At 38.8% G+C, this 23,118-nt stretch overlaps 1 protein-coding gene across 3 annotated transcripts in view; it reads right to left on the reverse strand.

Moving 5' to 3' along the window:
• pde4d (phosphodiesterase 4D, cAMP-specific) overlaps window positions 1-23,118 on the reverse strand; it is a 176,332-nt gene that overhangs the window by 133,517 nt on the left and 19,697 nt on the right. For 2 of the 3 annotated variants that reach the window (XM_017431298.3, XM_025009366.2), the window contains exon 3: window positions 9,344-9,582. In XM_017431298.3, the coding sequence (XP_017286787.1) occupies window positions 9,344-9,582 (239 nt within the window). Of the gene's footprint in view, window positions 1-9,343; window positions 9,583-23,118 lie in introns of those variants that run through there. The other variant, XM_017431299.3, reaches the window with a different exon arrangement.

The raw sequence follows: 23,118 nt of genomic DNA on the forward strand, positions 1-23,118 counted from the left end.
CCCCCCCCCCCCTTCTTGTAGGCTATTCGCTGTGCAGCTGAAACCCATTACTCTGGAAGCAAACTGGCAATGTAATCGGACATGCTTTGCAGCAGAAATGTAATCCTGCAGGAACAAGGTGGCTGAAGACAGAAGTGGCAGGACGGCACAAAGAGCAAAGAGAAAGAGCGCGAGCCTGCGATGCACACATGGTCACGAGTGGACGCTGGAATGTTCCGAGCTGCGTGTTCCTGCTGACCAACATTGATAGGAACACAAGCAGCAGGACGACAGCTTGATTTGTCCATGCATTTTTTTGATTTTCTATATTTGTTTTGATTTTAAAGGTAATAGTTAGTGTTTTCTGAAGTGGTGTTCTGTGAAAAGTGAATAATCATCTTACCTGTTGTAGATAGCTCTTTGATTGACCTGACTTTGGAGAAACAGTGACTCTGTTCTGAACAGCCTGGCTGTTTAACTTCTGAGGTCATTCAAAGAACCATCTACAGCAGGTAAGATATTAATTGCCCATAACCTTTCCACAACACCCTGCTTCAAAAGATGTGAATGATCCCTTTAAGGAAGTTAATGGGGGAAAATTAAAATAGACAACCTTTTGTTAATGTGTGATATTTTTATAAACATTAATCATTAATACCCCTGAGTTTGAAATTATTTTCAAAAACCACAGACACCACGTCCACCGTACTAAAGAGGAGAGGGACCATCCAGCCTGTTCTCAGCGCACACTTCAAAAGCATGCCTTTCTGATGGTACGGGGGTGCATTAATGCCTCTGGCATGAGCAGACTACACAACTGGAAAGGCAGCATCAACGTCGTAAAGTAAATACAGGTTGTAGAAGAACATTTGCTCTTATCCAGCAAAAGAAAAAACAGCAACAAAGAAGATCCAAGACTGCTGAACAGCTCAAATCCTCCAATAACTCCGGCAGCTGGTTTTCTCAGTTTAAGACATTTACAAACTGCTTCTTAAAAACAACACTGAGGATGTGTCACGGTGGTAAACATGGCCTTGTTCCAACATTTTTGCAATTGTATTCTGTGCACTGTTTTACTTTGGTCTGTTTACTGCTTCGGCTGAATTTGACTGTTGGACTGGAGCAACAGGATCGGGGCTGAGGTAAGTGTACTGCCGTCAATACCTAATGATTTAACCTGACTGCTCCAATCCTCAGCTCATTAGACAGATCAGGTTATGAGCCATGCTCGACTGGTTCACATCAGCTAGTTTCCTCCCCGAAACAGTTTAATAAACCTTCCCATATTTAATTATGATTGGCACAAGCCAGATAAATATTTCTCCCTGGAAATTATGTTTAGCTTCGTGTTCTTTTATACATCTCAAAATGAACCCAATCAGTTCCTCACAGTGAGCAAGGCAGAATTTTAATTAAGGGGGGGGGGGGGACGGCGCTCGCATCAGACTGGTATCAAGGGGAAAGGGGGAGATCTGTATACATCTGCGTCTAAACCCGAGCGAGTGTGTGTTTGCTTGTGTCTGTGAGCATAAGAAGGAATGATTTGTTCATTTCTAATTGATTCCCGACATAACTCATCAGGCTCGTGACGACCTTTCAGTGTTTGGGAAATCAATACTCCGATAGCTTGCTTTAAACAACCCTTTTATTTATCTCTGACAGCCTTAAACATTTCATTTGTGTCAACAAACGTATTCACACGTTTTAACATAATTGCTTCTTTCACTTTGTGCTTTTATTTTGTTGTTGTTCATAGTTTATTTGTCGAGCCTTATCTTTAATGCAAATAGAAAGTCACAGCCTTCAAGACACAAAAACATTACTGTAAACGGGAGTTACGTTTCATCCACTGTTTACCAGCGTTTCATCATTTGTTGTGCCAGCAGATCAGGCTCTCTTGGGACGAGAGTCCGCCAGCACAATCAGCATTTTGTTAATGCAGTACGGGTTGCTTGAAATTTCAGGTTGTTTTTATGGATAAACAAAACCTTATACTATGTGTATGACTGTTTTGGTAGTATTCAACTACATCAAGTTGTCCTTTAGAAAACTATAAAATATTTGCCATTCTGCAATAAACTCTCAGGAAGTAATTGTCGGCTGTTCGTCTAAAACTGATGCCTTTTGGAGGCAACCTAATTCAAGGTTACATGAGATGGAACATGATGTTATTTTCAAGGTTTGACCAAAATGGCTGCAACTCTGGCATTTCACAACATGAGATAATCTTGATCTAAACCTTTAGCATGAAAGGCAGCGGGTGATATGCATTCTTCCAAGGGATGCTAGGCTTTTAATTTATTTATGGCTCAAGGTTGAAGCAAACTTCATTTTAGCCCTTGTAAAAATAAAAGGTTTAATAAGAAGACAACGGCACGATTCATGGGGCTCGGGATGGGAACGAGTGCAGCATGAGACATTTTCACTCGTGGACCGGCCACCAGAGTCACAACCTGAACTAAAAGGGCGAATCTGGGATGTCCTGAAGGAGGTTTTACGCAGCAGCAGGACTCTCCCATCTTCAAAACTAAATATTGGCAAAGAAATGTCGTGACACTGCATACTGTACACTTATCCGAACAGAGGTAGAGCTGGTACATCAAAATCTAAATTTATTTAGCAGGCAGCGTGTGTTTGTATTTACTGATTTTTTTATTTTATTTTATTTTTTTAAATCACAAAAAGTTATTTTCTGAGAAATCATTAAACAACTTTGTCTTGACTGAAAATAGTCAGTTTGGCTCTGAATCGAAGGTGAATGTGACAGATCCATCCGGTCTTTTTAATCCAATAGGTGAAATAAAAATCCTCTTTCGTATCACTGAACTTTTTCCAACCAAAGTAAAGATATTTTCAGCGGGGTCAGTTTTACACGCTTGGGAACATTTTCTCTTTTTTATCTGAACATCAAGGTTTGCTGGCAGTCACTCAGAGATTCTGAGCTGCCTCTACACCTAAAATCATGTTTTTTTTCTTTACCTTCATATTATCAGATTGCAGTAATAATTATCCTCCACCACCAAAAGCAAAATGAAGTAATGTTTTTGCTTGCCTCTGTGTGTCTGTCTGTTATCAACATATTTCACTGGGCAAATTTTAATAAAACTCTCAGAAAGTAATCACTAGATGATTAACTTTTGGAGCCAACACCATTCAAGATGGCTCCCATAGCCAACCGACCTTAAAAACACAAAAACAACTATAACTCAGCCAAACTTACAGATATCAAGCTAAAACTTGGTGTGGCAGTGACTGGGCTTTATCCCTAACACATTCTCAGAGCGCTGGACATTGAATAATATTTTAGCTTAAAATTTTGACATTAGCTGTTGGTGTCAAAGCTGTCTGGCTGTTAGCAAAATATCTCATAAACCACTGAAGGACTTTTAACAAAAATCTCAGAAAGTGATCATTGTATGTACATCTACACCTGTTTATTTTTGGAGTCACTCTAGTTGAACATGGCCACCCCAGCTATTTAATATTAGCCAACACAGAAAAGGCTCTAACTGTCAGTTTTACGGATAATAACTAAATTTGCTGTGGTAGTAGCTGAAATCCTTCTCAGCATACAGTGGTGTGAGTTTAAAGCTCTGGTATGAAAGGTGGAAGGCTTTTCATTTAATAAGCATTGACCGTGGTTCTGAATTATGAGTGGCATACCATTATTGATGCAGCTGGCTGAACAATGTAAGTCTGTAACAAATTTATCTACAGACAAAAAGATCAGAGCTTTTGCTTCATAATCAAGCAGCAACCATGAAAAATGGGAAACAGCTTCTGCAATTTCGTGGCTCAGATTTGACATGAAGAACAGCTTCCTCCGCTTGGAAACTTGATTTAGAATTTGGAACACCTGCTTTTCTTCACGTCACAGTTTCTTGTTGTTTATAAAGGAGTTTGCGACACTTTATACATTTTATCCCCCATCAAAGCCTGTAAACATCTTTAGGCCTCATTAACAAGCAGAACCTCACCGCTCATTGCTCGGCTGTTTGTTCGTCCCTTTGAACCGACCAAGATCTCATCATCCGAGGCAAAACTGGAGAAGGAGAAAAAACAAAACAGGAGCAAATAGGACAGAAGAGTGTAAGCTGGTGCATTTTCCTCTCTCATCTGGCATGCGACGAGCCGCTGCACAGCGTTGTGCCGGTCGCGCTGCGTATAAGTGAGGCTTGGAGTGTTTTGAAGGACGCCATCGTGATCAAAGCTGAGTCAGAGAGGGCCATCACTTTCCCCTGGGTTAATGAGAGGATTCGCTTATGTTTCTACTACAAAGACAATGGGGATTTCTCCAATAACAGAAAGCTTTGACCACTAACTTCACAGTTATGATTTTCCCACTGGACCGCCGTCTGTGATATTGAACAATATGTGTGTTACCGAAACCCATCAGAGAATAAAACTGGCGGGAGAGTTCGTGTTTGTCTCTGCCAAACTTCATTTCATCCACATTGCTTTGATACCCTCTCAAAGATTCTCCAGACGGGGAGTTGATTCTTCTCCAAGTTGGGGTTTGGCCATCATTTCCAAAAGAATATTTGTATTGCATCACATTTCTTTTTGTAATATATGTTTCATAAAGCTCAGTCCCCTGAGTAAACATTTCACATTCATCAAATTACTGAAGTGCTAAATTAAAGGAATGCATATCACCTGCCGCCTTTCATGCCAGAGTTTTGAACTATGATCATCTTATGCTGAGAAATGATGGAGTTGTAGTCGCTTTGGTCAAAGTGTGTAGACCTCAGAGGAGGTGTTTTGAATGGCATTCACCAACTACCACATCAGGCTTTAGCTCAGTATCTGTGAAGGTGGCTTTTGTTTGTTTTCAAAGTTTCATTAAAATGCATTCACTGGTTCATGAGATAATTTGCTAATGCTACAGACAAATAAAAAAACCCACACAGAGGCAGACACAGACAAAAACATTATTGTCTTTCACCTTTGGCAGCAGGCAATAATTAATTCACATCACAAAACCTTTAAGACGCTGAAGCAAAGCGTGTCCAGAGCTATAAAGGTTGTATTTTTCTGAAAGTCCTGTGGTTAATCTTATATTTGTTCTGTCTCAAACACCCTGATGAGATTAAAAAGTGACAGAGGTGAAGAACAGAAATCTGTTGGACCTCGGTGTTTGATGAGTCACTGTGTTTGCAACCAGATGGGGGAACATTTAAATACCAGTGCTTTGCATGTTATTAGTCCACTAAACAGCAAGGATTCTTTGCATCGCTGCCAAAACAGTTTTGACTTCCTACCTCTGAACATGCTGAATGTTCTTCTGGAGTGAAACTGAATCACCTGAGACTCGAGGTTTGTCTGTTCCAGTGAACATCTTATCCTTGAAAGTGATATGTTAATGAAACAGCAAAAATCATGATTTAATCTGAAAGCTGTAAACTGTCACTGACAAACAAGAACTGGCTGTTTTTGGGGGCTTTTTTGTCTCACACAAAACTAAATCTCAAATATTCTGATTGTTGTTTTTGTAATTTTTTTTTTGCAATCTTTCTACTTACTACTGTATACTTTGTACTATTTTAGCCATTCATATACCAGAACATTACACTCTTTCAGGAGATGGGTGCTATGACCTTCTACTTTTGTAACTTTTATATTTTTTAAATACATTACAATCACTTTAGTTTTTTTTTTTTTCAAAATCATTGTACTCTGCTTCATACATGCTCTCCCTTTGTCTTCTTATAAAACATTTTAGTTTTTAAGTACTGCTCTGTTACTTTAGCTTTTAGCTTGCCTTTTGCTACTTTAAGCTGTTAGCAAGTCTTTTGATACTTTTAGCTTCGAGAAAGCATTTTGCTCCTTTTTGCTTTTTGTTCTGCTGTTTTTCTAGTTTATTTAGGCTTTTTTGCCTCAAAAAGCAATATATTTCAAATATTATGAATCATTTAAGGACTTCTTCTGCCATCAGGGATGCAATCATCTTTAAATCAAATTTCCTGTCCCTCTGGATTTTGTAACTCACAGCATATTCAGGTGTTTCACCAAGAGAAACCTGACATTTTTTTAATTTTTAATCCCTGTAATCATTAGATCCAAGTAACACTCAGTCGAGTGCTCTTGTGCCAAACATTTAACTCATATGAGTCCAGCCTGATGTGATGGGACAGCCTTGTTTGACCCTGTTCAGAGAGGTTGAGGTCAGTGACACCCAGAACTTCTCGTACATCTTTCATCTTCCTGCAAAGCTTTTGGATGTGTTTGGGCTCATTCTTCGGCTGCAGCTCAAATCGTTCTCCACCAAAAAGATGCAGACCAGAGAGTGTGGCATGTTTCCGAGGGAAGGATGAAGAATTCCTCTTTGATCGAGGTCGAGCTGATTTGATGTCAGCGTCCAGTTTGAGAATAACAAAACACCTACTAATACTCCAATCACTACGTTCTGTATTATTTTCTCTCCTGCTTGCCATTCACAGCTCTCAAGGTTTCAATAACTGATTTTTTTTTTTGGCTGGACCACATAACGGTGCAGCTCTATAGGTGGAGTCTTGTTCAGATATTGTTGAAACAACAGCAATATAAGTCAGCTGAGTGTTGGTGGTTTTCTGTCGGTTGTTGAGCTTTCAAAATTAAAACTGGCTGCTCTTTCTCTCTGTACCTTTTTGTCTGTTCTTCCAACTTGCTCATCAGCCATTAGTAATTAATTGTCTTTAATTGTTCTGCTTTTGTAACATCATTGATTTTCTGCAATTAAATTTATCAAAGTCTTTTGGTTTTCTTAAATGTTCTGCTTAATGTGTCTTGTTGTTTAGGTCCTCCACCAACCCTTCATTATAATATGAAGCTCTCCAAACACACACACACACACACACACACACACACACAAGCCTCACACTTAATGATGAAAAGAACCTAATTTGGTGTTCTTTCATTAGAAAACGGTTCATGCAAACAACGCACATGAATGTAGTGAATACAGAAGCATTACCAGATGGAGAAAAACACTACCTTCAGTCATCATAGTTTGTCTTTTGTTGTTCAAGGTTTCTTTTTATCTTCTCCGACTCAGAACATGGAAATTAAATAATTCAAATGAAAGAGTCTATAAATTCCAGCTGGAGTGGCTTCAGCATCCTCAGAACTATCATTCAGAAATTCAGTTTCAAGTTCCCAGCATGGAGAGAAATAAAAGTTTGCTTCAAGGGCAGCAAAACCACTATTACCTGCACTATTTTTCATCCTCAGTTAGAAAATGCTGTAGTAGTTTTTCCTCTTAAGAAAAACTGCTAATTCATCACAGTAAAAATAAATAAATAAATAAATAATGCACCTAAGAATTGGTCCCAAGCTTTTTTGATTTGGACACAATATTACAGCCTTTCTGTTAACTTGTTTTGTTGTGAACATGTAATTTTTGTTTTAGTTACAGTATTTTATGAAATGTTACCTTTGTAACATCCATTTTCTAAAACTAGACCACATAGACTAAAGCTAGTATGATCTGTTATTCTTAAAAGTAAAAAATAAAAAGGAACATACTAGCTTTTTTTTTTTTTTTTTACTTTTGAAAATAACAGAGGCAATAAACATTGGTAAAAGTATTGTTTCCATTCCTTGGACGAATCCAAAATCCCACTACAGAGAACTGAACAGATGAAATCTAACACTACCTCTGAGTTCAGAATGAATGGCCGTATACTTTACAGAAAATTGTAAATATCCACTTTTTTACTGATACAACAAACTGCCTCCAGTTTCACACAATGATCAGTCCAGCTACCTACTACTCAGTATTGTTTTTCAGTTATCTTCCAGGAAATGCTGGTACATTTAAATTTCCCCCACTCTGAAGCATCTGGTTAAAATAAACTAGTAACCCAGAGACCTCATCTTGAGACAACTCGTTGACAGGGTTTTATTTTTTATTTTTTGACACAACTTGCAGACTGGAAATTCTGCATTCTTGTTTTAGTCAAGTCAGTATCTGTGATGATAGAGCTTTTCTATCTCTTAGCGAACAGACCCCGTTTTATTAAACTTTTGATGGTGTGGTCACTTATGTGTGAGTGAGCTTTGGATACGATTGATTGAGATCCTATGAACTATGGCAGAGAGTCGTGCACAGTCCCCTTTAAAATCCCTCATCCTAGTCTTGAAAGCATGCTGCAAAGGTCTATTCCTAATCTGTTAAAGATGTTTTCAGGATTTTAAATAAAACAATGTTGCAAAAGAGCTATAAGCAAATAAACAAAAGCATTAGCAGTATGCATAATATATTTTGATACAGACACACACACTGTCCTTATTGCATGGAAGACTTCACAAATCATTCTACTCCATAAAGTTTAGCTTTAAATTGTGCAACTGTTGTTACCCAACAGCCCTGACATTGATATTAATTCTAATACATTCATTAGAAAGAATAACTTATCATCTGCTCTTTCAGTCTATACAAGACAAACTTGATTCTTTTCAACTTGCAAATAAACAGTGAAATACTCGTAGTATTAATGAAAATGTGGGTTCTGCTCAGACAGTGTTAATAAGAAGGTGCAGTAAAAGAGAACATGCTTGTCCCTAATGCCATAATAACATAGAGGTTAATTTGGGAACTAGTCAGGATAGATATTGTACATACCCCCAATTACAATTCATAACTAAAGCATGAAATGAACTTTATTATTTAAGTATTTTGGTGTGTATATAGAGAAAGCAGTGTTCTGGAACCACCACATGGACTTCATTTGTAGGAAAGGATACATTTCATAATGAGATTGAGGTCAGTCAGAGAAAAGGAGACGTTCACTCTCTTCTTCTGCTCAACCAATCAAAGTGTATTACAACGTGGAGAGTCCGTCTGATTCAGAGGCCTGTCAGTTCGACTGAAAACCAGGACTCTACACCTACTTAAAGTCTGATCTAAGCTGGTGGATCATCAGTTATCTCAAGACCTGCTTATAAGATAACCCAGGATGGAGATGTTTCAGTCTTTTGTATTGATTGTTGAATTTTGTGTAATTGTGTGTGTGCTATTTAGGGGCTTGTAATGTAAGACATGTTTTTTAATAGTGGACAATAAAGTATTATCTTAACGAACAGAACACAAAGTCAGAAACTGTCTCTGCAATTTTTTTGGTCATTTGGTCTCCCCCTTAAGCAGATATCACTCATTGTTACCATGGAAACGTGGCTCTTAATCCAAAGTTAGCCTTGGGGTAAGTGACTCGCATTTCAGGTGTTTTTTCATCCTGTGTCACATAATTAGTGGCTATCTGCCCTCGGTTCAGTCAGTGTGTCAATCCTCCAAACCATTCCACTTGAAAAACTCAATATATCTACAACCCATTCCATTAAAAGCCATTTTTCTTGTGTGAAGATGCAGGGACCCGAGCTCTCCTACCTGCTGGTGTCAGCTGAGGTGATGGCGATGAGTGGCGGTGCACGTAATGGCAGTGTTGTGGGCCTCGGTGGAACCGTGACCGTTTCTGGCTCAGGCTTACGGTCACAGTAGTATTGCTCTGCCTGTCGAAAAGCTAAAGGTGGCAACTGGACTGTCCGGCATGAAAGTCTTCGCACCAGAAAGGGCTCCATGCAGAGGAGTGGCTCGGGTTCTGGGGAGTCAGATGATTCATCGGACACCTGAAGGGGGGGGAAAAAACAGTAACATTTTGAGAAAATCCTTCCCTCAAAACAGAAATAGTCTAGGAGGAATTTACCTGAAGTTAACCAGCATTTGTTCTCGTGTTGTGCTCTCTATGTAAGCACAAATTCACCTTTGGTTGAAAAACAAAATAACAAACACAAAGCTCGTTCAACCTGCAATATATTGTAAATTAAGCTTAATACCACAGGCATGAGTCTTATTCCTGTGAGGTTTAGTAACCAGACCTTTAATCAACACAATTATAACCTTCACTGGTGCAGAATCCATTGCAAGACTGTTATATAACACAGGTTGTTTTGTTTAAAGGTGTTCCCAATAAAGCTTGTATTTATTATTCTCTATGGGGAGAACAGATGCTTTGTAGCAGGAAGTTTTCTCTGGATGCCTTCAGGATTTGGTGGATTTTCAATATGGATGGTTTGCTCTTTTTAACTAGCTTTATGCAGAGGAGCTCAAAACAAAGAGAGCAAATCACTGAAGCAAGCAAGCCTATTTTGCTGAATTGTTTATTTCTGAAACCTTTCACATTTCATACAAACACGCCACCTTTTGTGCATCAATAGACACGCAGATTTGTTTTTTAACAAATAGACATGAAGGTGGGATTAAAGAAAGTACAAAATGTTATGACATGTGTAATGATGCGTTACAAAGATGAAAAACCAGTAAGAGAAATTGGAAATATTGAAAAAGATCACTGAATACTTGACAAAGGTTGAAACAGAAGGTGATTCACTGGAGGAGCAGTGGAAGCCCAAAGAGAAAATGACACGGCATATGGAGCAAAGTGAGGGGAGGAAAAAAAAAAATAAAAGTTTCAACTGGAGAGAGAAAAAGCCACCTAGAAGCTAAAGACTGTAAAACGTCTGAGATGAGACCAGAGACAGAGGACAGAAACTCATTCTACAGTAGCAAGTTAACCAGGAGGAAACACATCAGGTGGTCAATATGCCATTAAGTGGTTATCAGAAAAGATGGTTCTGCAGCAGTAATGGCAGCTGCAGAAACTTTCTTTTCAAAATGTCAGTCATTCAAGCCAAGGTGTCCCTATCTTACATTGTGATTTAACTTTCCAAATGTTTGCTTTTGCAAATTAATTGGTAGATTTCCATCTCCAATACCAACTAATCGCCCAAATCAAATTCCTTTTTATTTACTCAAATGGCAGTTTTGCTTCCATTATATTTGCCTACAGCACAAAGCCTTTTTATTTTGCCCTCTTACTGAACATAAAGTACATCCAAGCTCCTGACGAACAGTCGATAGGAGTTCAATTTCATGTCGATTCTAAAGTGTACCGTCCTTGGGGACAGCGCAGAGGTAATCAGTTATTTGTGCATTCAGATCTTTCAGGATTTGGGACACACTTGAATACACACAGCACACATGTGGCTCAGGCTCGCGAGACTGCATGATAAATTGGGGCTGATTGTGTGCCATTAATCTTGCTTCAAACAGCACACAGTCACTGTTCTGCATGAATAAAAAAGCCCCCACTTTTTGAGGAAATGGTCAACCATTAACTTCATATTCTGTTCAGATTTTTTTACATGTGATTACGACAACATTTCAGCGAGCGGAGTTGAGGTCATTCATTTCTGCTAACAACTATTTCAGATATAAAGTACAGGTAGTACAGGTCAAATACTCAGCACAATTACAACAGCTACCCAATAATTTAATGGCCAATGAATGTCAAAGTAACATACATGAATGTTTGCACACAGAGGACTGCACAAAAGTTTGAAGCTATTCCTTTTTTTTTGCTTCCAAAAAGCCAATTTTTTGGTGAACCTTCAAAGTGATTCTCAATCAACTTTCTGAAGAGCTTTAAAAGTTTTTTTTCTTTGGACTATGGCTGCTTTTTTTTTTTTTTTTTTTTACTAATTTTCAGTCCAGTTTATGTATCTAAACATCACAGCATAATGAGCATTATGATTCAATTGAGCAAAGTGAACAAGTGGAGGGAAAGAAAAAGCAGTGTCAGTTCTAAAAAATATAAAAACTGTACATCAAACAAACTATTTATGAAAGTCACATCTTCCACAAACAGAAAATTAATCACACAAAGAACTGACACAGGATCTGAGAAATGTATCTTACTTTAGTTGTTCATCGACTGTATGACAGAGCTAACAGCTCTTTAAGCTAACAGCTCTTTGGCAATCACCTTGTTGGAGTTAAATAAGTATTTTATATAAGAAACTGTCATGTATAAATTAGCTGTCAAATATCTAAATTAAAGAAAAGAGAACAAATCATGCCTTTACGACAGGTTGCTAATAAGAAAATCTAAAAGATCCAGTTTAAAATGGTTTTTTTTGCTCAGTTGTCTGTTTTGTGTTGACACAATACTAGCTCATTACTTAAAATTTATGAGCTTTTTAATCTCTGAATTAAGTTGTCTAAACCTGTCATTACACAGTGTTCCTAATGATTGGACTGCATTCAGATAGAGCTAAATGCAGGTTTAAACAGCCTCAATGTCCTTAAAAAACGTTTTCCCTTAAAGCCCCTTGGGATGTGGTCTGGATCCCTTTCCTCCGCACATGTTAGTCGGAACCCAACCTGTCCTGAGCCAAGCTGCAGGACCTCCTACCAGCAGTGAATTGGATGTCTCGGGGTAAAAAATAAATAAAATTATATATTAAAAAAAGTCCACTCAGCTGCTTGCTGATTAAGGATAACTAAACAGTGATACTTGGGAATATTCTGGCTTTTTGTTTATTTTGTTTTGTTATTGGCTAAAATCTTTGATAAACTTTATCAGAATCCTTCTCAAAAGAATGTCCATCTGTTAGGTAAATGAGTTTATTAAGAGTTAACAGTAGAAAAATGCAATTCAAATGGCCATTCAATGGCGTTTCTGTATTTGTAACAAGTCTGAACAGCCTCAATGAGTCACATGTCAGAGTTTAAAAGCTTAACAATGAAAAATCCATCCTATTGGAAATGATCGTGTACTAGATTTGGCAGAAAATGAACGAAAAAAGGTCAAAGTCCAAAACAACTTCAAAAAGCCTGAAGAAAATGTCTTTTTCAAAACCTCCCTCAAAGATTACAAGAAAGTTTGGCTCCTTGGAAACTTAAACCTTCCGAGAAGTGCATCAAACTGTCAGAAGCAATCATGTGAAAAATCATGTTTCCTTGCGGTGCATGCAGGTTGTTTTTGTTTCTTGGCAACCCATGTGTGAAGCGCCTGCATCATACTGCCCATCACTGGCTATGCCTGCCACATGCATATTTTATGCACCATGACAGAGATTAGGTTAGAAGTGGGTTTTTTTCCAAGGAGGTGCAGGTGTGACCAGTGGAGGAGTTGTCCCCTGCTACCCGAGCTGCAAAAGGGCCCTGCTTCATCAACAGGCTCAGGCTGGTAAGAAAGAGAGATTCCTATCCAACCAGACTGGGTTGATGATTCTGAAAGGTTTGTTATAAAATCAACACTTTTGAAATCTACAGACTGCCTTAAAGTGGTCACCTATTACATTAGCATTAGAAAAATAAACTATTATCTAGACTGTGTGTTTTTAGATTCTATTTTATCAGATTGTGCGTCTTATTACAAGTAAGACTGGAGAATAGAAGGGCAGTTAGCAGATGAGATGAAGAGTAAAGCAGACAGATGAGACGCAAAAAGATTTGACTGTAGGTGATCAGAAGAAGGGATCAGATAGTTAATCCAGTTTGTAATATTTAAAAAGTAACCGATGGTACAAGAAGAACATAAATTCTTAGACATATGTTGGTAAATTGAAAATAATACTACTAATAATAATAATAATAATTTACAGCATTGAAACAAGCAATTCAGCTAATGACTTTCATCCCTGTGAAGGTTCTAAACAGTCCCATTTGTTTTACTGCTGCTTACAAACAGTAAAAAAGGACAATAATGTTAAATGAGAATTTACACTGCAGCAATTTTGATTCATGCAATAAAAGGTCTCCAATTGCAAATGACTTCAATTCATCTTAAAATATTTCCAGCCTAAGAAAAACAAGAAATTGATGCCAATATGGAAATCTAAACATTCTTGTTTGGGCTCAATTTAAAGTGTTTAAAGATTTCTGAGCAGAACAGAGGCTCTATGGCTAAGATTCATTATAGCTGCAACATCATAAAAAACAAAAATAGCCCCCAAAAAGCCCACAAGAGCACTTCTGTGTGCGTGTGTGTTTTGTCTCTTCTGTCGTGACTGTTCAGATGACACAGCTCACCCTCCCCACCCGTCCACCCCTGCATCCATCAAGATGTCAATCTTCATCCATAAAGCCATACAGCCTTTCATTCCCACATAATTACCTGCATTAGACTTGTTGCCACAGACGGTGGCTCGCACAGGGCAACGGGGGAGTTGACATGATTACCCATCATTTTTTCAGCAGGCTGAAGGTAAAGAAGGTGGGAGCTGGAGCTAATGAGTCAATAAGATTCAGTCAGCTTTAATCTTAAATTTCTTTTACTGTACACCCAGAAAACACTAAATGATGGTCTGTGATACAGGGCTGCAACTCTTATGCTTACACTGTTGTGAAGAAATTTGCATGTTGAAGAAAAATAACTCTATTCTTTAACAACACATTATTTCTTACAGGAAATGGTGTATCATGGTGTGAGTCTTTGTGGTTTTTAGTTTTGCATTTGATCAGTTTTTTGTTGTTTTTTGGTAAAGGTTTTGACAGTTTCAGCTGTTCAGTTGAGTTCTGTTTTGTTCTTATGTTCATACCACTAGATGTCCTCCATAGTCCTTGTTTCCTGCTTTCCTCATACCGCCTGTCTTCCATTAGTAATCGGCACACCTGTTGTCACTCAGTAATCACCTCTCACAGTACATATACGCCCCGTTTTTTCTCGGATTGCCTGCTAGCCCCCATGTTTCTTGTCAGTGCCACTGTTCTCTTAGTTTTGTTATTAAAGGTACTGCTGTTTTCCTGAGTACAGCCTCATTTTGCCTGCTTTTGGGTCCAACTAACTATTTATCAAATGTGGTTTGTTGACACAAAAGACCTTGAAGTTATGTCGTTTTTGTCTTTGGGTTGTTTTAAAGGTAAACAGAGTTGTGAGAGTAAAGTCACCTGCCTCATGTTGTGGGTGTCCTTTCGTGGAGCTTTTAGATTAAACAATAGGTATATCTGGGGCTATTTATGGTCGGATTCTGTTCCTATGCATTCCACAAGCATACAAATAAGATTTGCGGGGTTTCTTTTAGGTTTTTATCACAATCTTCCTACCATTCCTGAACAGTTTTCCTCTCTGTAACTGTTTATTAATGGTATGTTCCAAAGTAATACTCACATAAATGTCAAGGCCCAGTTCCCCTCAGCTTATTGTTGCAGCGTAACAAAATAATCAGTGTTAGTCATGTCACCTGTCACAGTTTTTTAATGATGAGGCTGGTAGACCCATGCATGTGTGTGTGCTCCAACTGTATCATGATTATGCACACAGTCACTTCATCACTTCATTTTCACTCACTTTGGCTGTCTCTCCTAATGCCTGAAGTGGTTCGCTATGATAAGTGGGATCAGTGAAAGGTTAATTGGTCTGCTGTGACTCTCCTGTGCTCTCAGTGTACTTCGTCTGCTAATCCATCGCTGGTCAAGTTTAAATGTTCGAGTACAACTGGTCAGTTTTTTAAATATCAGTGGGCAGATCTTTGGCAAAAACAACCAATGAGTCACGTTTTAAAAGGTTCTGTTTTTGAGGAAAACTTCAAGGCAATCAAGCTAACAAGGAGCTTAATTAATAATCAAACTAAATGGTAAAAAACAACACTTTTTAGCTAAGAAAAGTAGAGAAGTCAAGCTTTAGGTGCTTGTGTTGATTTGCAGTTTGTACAGTTTCCTAGGGATAAGAGTGGTGGAAGATTAAAGATTTCCTAGTTGATCTGAAGCAATTGGAACTGGCTATCTGCAGCTCGAGATGTCAATAAATAGGCCTGGAGCAGATTTTATCACCTAAGTTTTCAAAAGTCTTTCCCTGCTCAGCATAATTAATGCTGGACTACTGTTCTGGATACAAAAGCAGTTAGCATGACCTTACCAATATTTGCAGCTTCCTAGTGCAAAAACACTAATCCATCTGTTGTACTTATTTTCGTTCTTGTGCAAGTTTTGGAAAGTGATTAAAAAAACATTTGAACTAGTTTTACCATGATATAACCGGATTTTGATGAACAAACTTGACAGTTTCGAACAAAAACCTTCCTATTCAGTCAGCAAAAAGTGTTCAAACCTTTGGCAACTTTTGCTCCTTCTAAAAAAAATCCTTTTTTGGCCAAAATTTTCTTAAAAACTAACAATTTAAATGGCATAAATAAAGTGACCCTTCAGGTCTCAAGATTAGCTTTGTGACAGTAATAGTCTCCTTCAGCCATGGTGAAAAAGTACATAATTCACTTAATTTAGTTTTAGTGGCAGAGGGGAGAATGAAAATCAATTCAAAATAGGTTCCAACTCAAGCTCTTAGCTTCCAAGCATTTGTAAGGTTTTGCAGATGGACAGGTAGCAACTTGGAAGGTAAAAGGTGTGCTTCAACTTTCCGGTACGACTTTGATCTGCAAGTATTTTATTGTCCACAGCTGATATAAAAAGGTATCTTAAGGGACAACATGACAGCTCACAGTTTGATTTGCGCTTTTATTATGGAAGTGGTTAAAAATGCATGGGAAGTGGGATTTATGAGACAAAAAAAAAGAACAATGATTCATCCCCTTGTCTGCGGGGGGTTGTAGCCTTTGATGAAATCTCTTGATGTGAGGCTTCTTAGAAATGCAGGTGGTTCAGGTCAGGCTCTGTTTGGGTGTTTTTCACCACGTCGAGCTCTTCTTTATGTGAGAGCTAAGAATCGACCACATTATCACAGTTTCTTTATGCCTTTCTGTCAGCTTCTTGTCTTTGCCACGGACTTCATGGCTGAATGATGTGAACTACATTTTAATAGTCCTGCTGTGTTACACATTTCTTTTTACAGCACAGCTCCGTTTCCGAGCTCCATCGCCGGGGATCATCTGCATCTTTTCAAGTTATTCCCTCTTGTGTTCAGGACTGATGAATTAATTCATGTCAATTAGACCGCAGCGAACAGGAAGCCATCCTTATTTTTTTCATAAACTGAATTTTTCATAAGCACATTCCATTTCTGTTGACCTTTTCAGAGATTATTATTGCACAAAAAAACCAACCTTTTGGGTGTTTCTTTTGCTGTTGCACACAGACCATGTTGCTTTGTTTTGTTTCATGACAATTATGCCACAGAAGCCCTGAGTTGTGACATTATTGGTATGCAGAGCACGAAGTCTGCAAAAAGTTTTTGTAACTTCCTTTACCTTCCTGAAGTTTACGTTGCCAACAGCTTTTGCTAAGAGCATCTGAGCATTACCTGAGGTGAGCCGAGAGGCGGTTCTCTAACTCATCCATTAGAAACAAATGTCAAACCCTTTTTTAGTCTCTCAGTATATCACTGCATCATTATACATTCACAGTCCAGAGAAGCTGATTCACAATCATTATAGGCCATAGAGCCCGTTTCACTTCATATTATTGTCAGAGTTTTTCTATTAGCTACTTAACAAAATTGCTGTGATCATGCGTTCCTTCAAGGCTTGGATTAAAAAAACAAAAATGCACACTTTTAATTTCAAGCCAGAGGGAAGCCTGCACTATGCTCAATATGTGGAACCTTTCAAGATCAGTGCCATCACTCAGCTTTGTACTCTGAATTTACTGTAGCAATTGATTTTTATCAGAGAGGGAACCTTAAATAGATTCTGGGTAATGCCCAGTGGCAAGGAGAGGGTATGACAGAGAAGAAGTTGACACAAAGGAAGAAAGATGTGGAAAAAATGTGTGTACTGATTTAAAATAAAAAAAAGGAAAAAGATTGCAGTGAATCACAAGGTTGAAAAAGCCATTTAGTGCTCACATTTACCAGAGAGTTTATAGGCAGCGTTCACCTTTTGTGGAACCGCTGCATTAGTGACAAAGCAGAGTAGCAGGTTTTATCTGCAGGGTTACTTCATTACCGCCATTTGCACAGAATGCATTCAACATTCAAGATGATTTACTTTGAAGAATGCCAAACCCATGGTTTTATTTTCTTTATTGCAGAGGGACTTGACATGTTTGCTTTGTACGTACATTCTGTCTTGGTAAACAGGTTGTACAGAGGTTCACGTTTTGCTCCAAGCTGAGAGTTATTGGTATTTACAACCGATATGCATGTTTTTACTGCCAGAGCCAGTGGCTTGCATGGCTGTAAAACACTGCATCCTGTGGAGTAATAAAAATGAACTCGGCTCATCCCTTACAGCACACAGTGCGCATAGATTCAAACATCTTATGCATCTATTCTGCCCAGAGAAAAAGAAAAAGGGTGTGGTATATATTGTAACAGATAGTTTTTTATTATAGGTTATGATAGCTTCATGGTGTATGCATAAGCAGTAGCGATTTTATTTAAGCATTTTTCACAGAAATTTTACCTGGCAGATTAAAAAACATGAAACCTCCAAGATTAAATGGACTTTATTAGCCATCTTCTGTCCGGCTTATTTGCCTAAATATCCCAGCTACAAAAAGCATGCTGGGTTTCTAGTTGAGCTACGGTGTTATTCAAGGAAAAGCAGAAAAAAATAACGAGAGATTTGATTGCTTTACAAAAAGTATGTATTACAATTTTTTAGAAGGTGTCAGTAAATTATATAAATCTCTAGAAATCTGCTGTGTTTCCTGACTCTTCATTAGTCATAAGAACTTCAACACCACTGCACAATTATTGTGTAAAATTTAGAGTGTGGATGCATCGGCAGCACTAATTTACATTCTAGAATCCCTCCTGCTTTACCTTCAGTTGTGAGGCTCTATCAAACACCTCCATGTGTTTGTTATTGGTCTGTTGCTGCTGTTTTATGCAAATCATCTCTTTCTTTTCTGACATTAACGCCATGTTTAAAGCAATAACTTCCCCCCCCCCACACACTTTTTTTCCATCTCGTGCATGTCTCTAGCAATTCCTTCACAAACTTGACAGCATAATTTAAATATTCATGCATGCTCTGGCTTTAATGTAATGCTGTACTGTATCTGCTTCTGACAAAGAACATCAGGTCTGACAGCATGACAGCTCAATGAGGTACCGTTAAGGCAAAATAAAAGCAGGGGACACAACAGCAGCGACGTCTTGTTTTCTTCTTATTGCAGCTGCAAAAGTGAGAAAGCTGTGATGTGAGAAAGGCTTAGTGGCAGAAAACAAGCAGGATGCAACAGTGGTGTACTGAAGTGTCATATTGCAGGTTAGAGTTCTCCTGTTTGTTAGCTCGAGGCAAAAGAACCCTCCAATCAGACACAGTATTGTGGGCACTTACACACGAAGGGAAAAACATAGATAATCTTTTTATAGTGGCACATGGCAGATAATGACAGCAAGTGAACATTATACCATTGAAGTTGAGATGTTGGACAAAGAAAGTGCCAGCAAGCTTAGGAGCAACTTTAAGAAGGGCCTAGTTGTGCTGCCCAGATGGTTTCGGTCTTAGCACCTCCAGAGATGTCTTGTAGGACTGAAGATTAGTCTGCAGTGGTTGAGATCAACGACAAGTGGTCCAAGACAAAAAGACCTGTGATAAGGCTTATTAATGCACATGTGGAGCAAAAACTTGCTCATGTTGTGCAACTGGCTCAAACAAAACAACACCTGAATCTTGGATTAAGGTGAAAAATGTCAGAACTCGCAGAGAATCACAGTTTGTTGCATGGCAAGCTGGCAATATGATGCTATGAGCAAGATGTGGAAGGTTTGGGAAATACCATTAACATGGATGTTACTGGAACATGAAGTTCGCTCATAGTTTCACCAAGACCAAGTACACCTGGAGTTCTTATTGCATCTCATAGTATGATAATAAACTTGACCACACTGCAAGAAAAGCCTCTGGATGATTTGAGGATTTGATCAATGGAGTCCCTTCCTCAAAGCTTATGGGACTCAAAGGATCCATTACAGGTGGCTTGGTGCCAGATACTTTAGTAGGCCTTTAGTGGGTATTTGAGTTTATGTCTAGATGGCTCGTCTTTGTGCTTATAGGCAGTATCTTTTTTGTGTGTGTGTTTAAAGTTCAGGATGCAGAACTGCTTTAATTATTTTACGTTGTACACTGTGAAGAACCATTTGTAATGAAGCTGTGTGGGTATTGGTTCAAAGGAGCCAAAAGACACTACAGTACTGAAAAGGCACAAAATCCACAGCGGCAAACCTAAAACTCGGATAAAACCAAACTGATGTTTGGCAGAACACTACACAGAGCAAGTAAGAAGTAGACAAAAATGTGACAAGGATGTGACAAGAAACAACAGAGAGAGGCTTATTTAACACATACTGGTGGAACAAATGCATACAAAGCAGGTGGGATGGCTAATAGGTTAAAACCAAGTGTGTGTGGAGAGAAAAGAAAGACTGAGCAACAGAAACAAACTAGAGGACAAACTGAGAAAAAATGAGAACAAAACAAGAGTACTGAAAAGCAGAAAACAAAAATTACAATAATTACAATAGATCCAACAAGAACATCACGTCGAAACTCAACTGCAAAATCCTTTGAACAAGATGATCATACTAAACTGAAAACATCACATAACCTTAAGACCATGACACAAATAAATACTATCACTTGACTTTAAAATAATGCAAGGGATTAAAATCACAGTGAAGACTGAGGATAAATGAGCCTACACTGAAGATATTATATAATTTACTACAGTGTTTCTGTTTGTGGTTTGACTGGAACCAGAGAAATAACTCTTGGTGAAGTAAAACCCTCAGTAAACAGACTGTTTGGACTGAAATATCTTATTCCGCTTTGGTAAAAAATTAAATTAAATTAAATTAAAATAAATAAACTGGTTAGGTTTTGGCACCAAATCAAGCTAGTATAGCTTTTGTAAAAGAGAGAGAGAGAAAAAAAACATGGCTTGGAGTAAAATGCAGTGTTTTTAATAAGTATTCCTCTAATAAAACATGAGAACCTTACAAGGCTGAGATCAGCATTCACCTGTCTCCAGTGTTAGTGGAGGGTAAATGGAAGAGACAAGCCCTACAGTGTTCTGCGATTTTGTGCACGGCTCTGTGATTTACTGCTCCATGTACATCAAAATGAGAAATGAGATGAAGCACCCTGGTCAGGCCCCAAAAACAACAGGGAGGGGCAAATCTTAGCAGGAGATGCAGAAAAATGAAGTTGATAGCCCTGATCTCTGGCTGCTGAGTTCAACCTACATAAAAAACACGTTTTTTCCGCTTTCTTCATATGCAAAACAAGTCATGGTTCCCGCACCGTAATATAGAAGGAGCAAGCGAAGCGAACCTGCTCGCAGTTTTAATAAAGATATTATGAAGATAAATCGTTAGTATCCGCGCTGTTTTTGTGGGAAGGAAACGTGCTGAATGTGTCATCCATGAGCGTAATCTGGATAAACTTTCACACCGGCAGGATGGTAAATTCATTACCTCATGCATCCTCAGCGTCGACCTTTTCTGGCAGAGTTTAAACATCACTCTTCATGCATCAGTCCCACATCCGGAACTAGCACACCGCCAAACATCTTATGCAAGATTAATCACACTTTAAACACAGTCAACAGGCTGTGAAATGAGAACTGCGAGCGGGCAGCGATGTTTCTTCACACGCCATGCAGAATAATAAATAAATATCAAGCCTGCCTAACTCTTTACCTATCTGCATAATTGATTAGGCTAAATGTGATCTCAGCGCAGACAAGAGAACAGGCGGGCCTACTCTGATAAGTGCGTCGAGACCAGTTTGATACAAATAATTTGTCACCCTGTGATGTATTTTGGCAAGGTTGAAGATAAATACAGATACAATTTCTACAAGTATGTCCCTTTGGTGTGAAGATGCAAATCAAAATATCTGTTTCAAATACGCAGAACCGGCTCATAAATGAGCACGCAGATAAGCAGCCGCTAAAAAGCAATTAGCCCTGTTTGTGGTTGCCCAAAGAAACCAGCGATAAGAAGGCTGCAGTTATCAGCGTTCTCCTATCACTGACCTGGTCTGTGTTCGAGGCAGTAAAATGTTTGGGTGAAAAATTAGTGGAAGGTGGATTATACGGAGACAAAGCAGGTTTCCTACTTCAAATGAGATATTAGACACATTAAATTATTACACTGTTCCAGCCAAGTGGCACCAAAGGGGATTAAAACAAGAGGTAAAGCGAGGGCCAATGCTATTTTTCCCTCTGCTCTGTCATCGAGCCACTCATAAAACCGGACTTTGAAGTGTTACTTTTTTCCAAAGATGTCCCTGAAACAGTGCAGAAAATAAAATAAATCATTACATGTGGTCCAAGCCGTTTATTCTATATTATTCTTGTTCATTTTTTTATTTCATCTCCTGCAGCTGTCCCTTTTCTTATAATGCTCCTGTCTGCTGATTCCATTCAATCCAATTTCCTTGCTTTTTTTTTTGTTATATCTCGTCAGCCACTTCCCCTCTCCTCTTTCTGCCAGCTCCTACCTGTATACGTGCTCTGTGGCCACCAGCTCTACCGGTGATTAATGTGATTTCAGATCATCAAATCCTCCAAGCTGAACCGAACTCTGCCTCTTCCCCACTCCCTCTGTACTACACTTTCCCATGGCTTCCAATCTCAAACCATCACCTTTGTTATCTGCCTCTGTCTATTCACCTCTCCCAAACCCGTTCACCCGATCCACAAAGCAAACGCTTGGTCCGAACGCTCCCCCACTGGGCTCTAATTGGTGATCAAGATGTGTGCAGGAAGGAGACAGAGGAGCCTTTGGCCCATTTCTGTTCCCTCATCACATTCACAGGGCCACAGTCACATCTGCGTAACCATGGTGATGCTGATAAGGTGACTCATGACTATTCATCAATGGCACAGTCTGATTGGACAGCCCCCAAGAGCCTTGGGAAAAGTATTCATCAGCGCAGCCTGTGTCCCCGCTCTACCTTAATATGCCCCTTGGAACGGCGAGGAAGCGTCTCTGTTTGTTTTTCACATTCAGCTCTTCCCCTCATCCTCTCCTTTTTGTCTCGCTCCATCGATTCCCTCCTGTGGGTGGAACATCCTAACCCTGTGACCTGCACTCTTCACCTCGTCTCAGCTGATGAGGGTAATAACCGCAGGTACAGCTGACAATGAAGCACTGCTTTCTCTGGTAACCTGGTAATATTTTCCTGAGTGAGTTCCTCGCGAACGAATGCTAAATTTCAGAAAAGTTCTTTTTTTATTCTCCCCAGGATGTGTTTTTGGAAGTGTTCACCTCTAAATACCCGTCAGACACATAAATGTGAATCATCACACAGTTTTTGCTCCATTAGGAGTATTTTTTTTTATTTCATTTGAAAGGTCATTTGCTTCTGTCTGCAGCAGTTTTTAGATTTTTTTTTTTCTGTGAAGAGTGGTTCAGATCTTTTGAAAGGGGGCTCTGTGAAAAGGTTACAAACAATTAATATCTTACCTGTTGT

This window comes from Kryptolebias marmoratus, linkage group LG1, assembly GCF_001649575.2.
Source record: "Kryptolebias marmoratus isolate JLee-2015 linkage group LG1, ASM164957v2, whole genome shotgun sequence".
Lineage (NCBI taxonomy): Eukaryota > Metazoa > Chordata > Actinopteri > Cyprinodontiformes > Rivulidae > Kryptolebias > Kryptolebias marmoratus.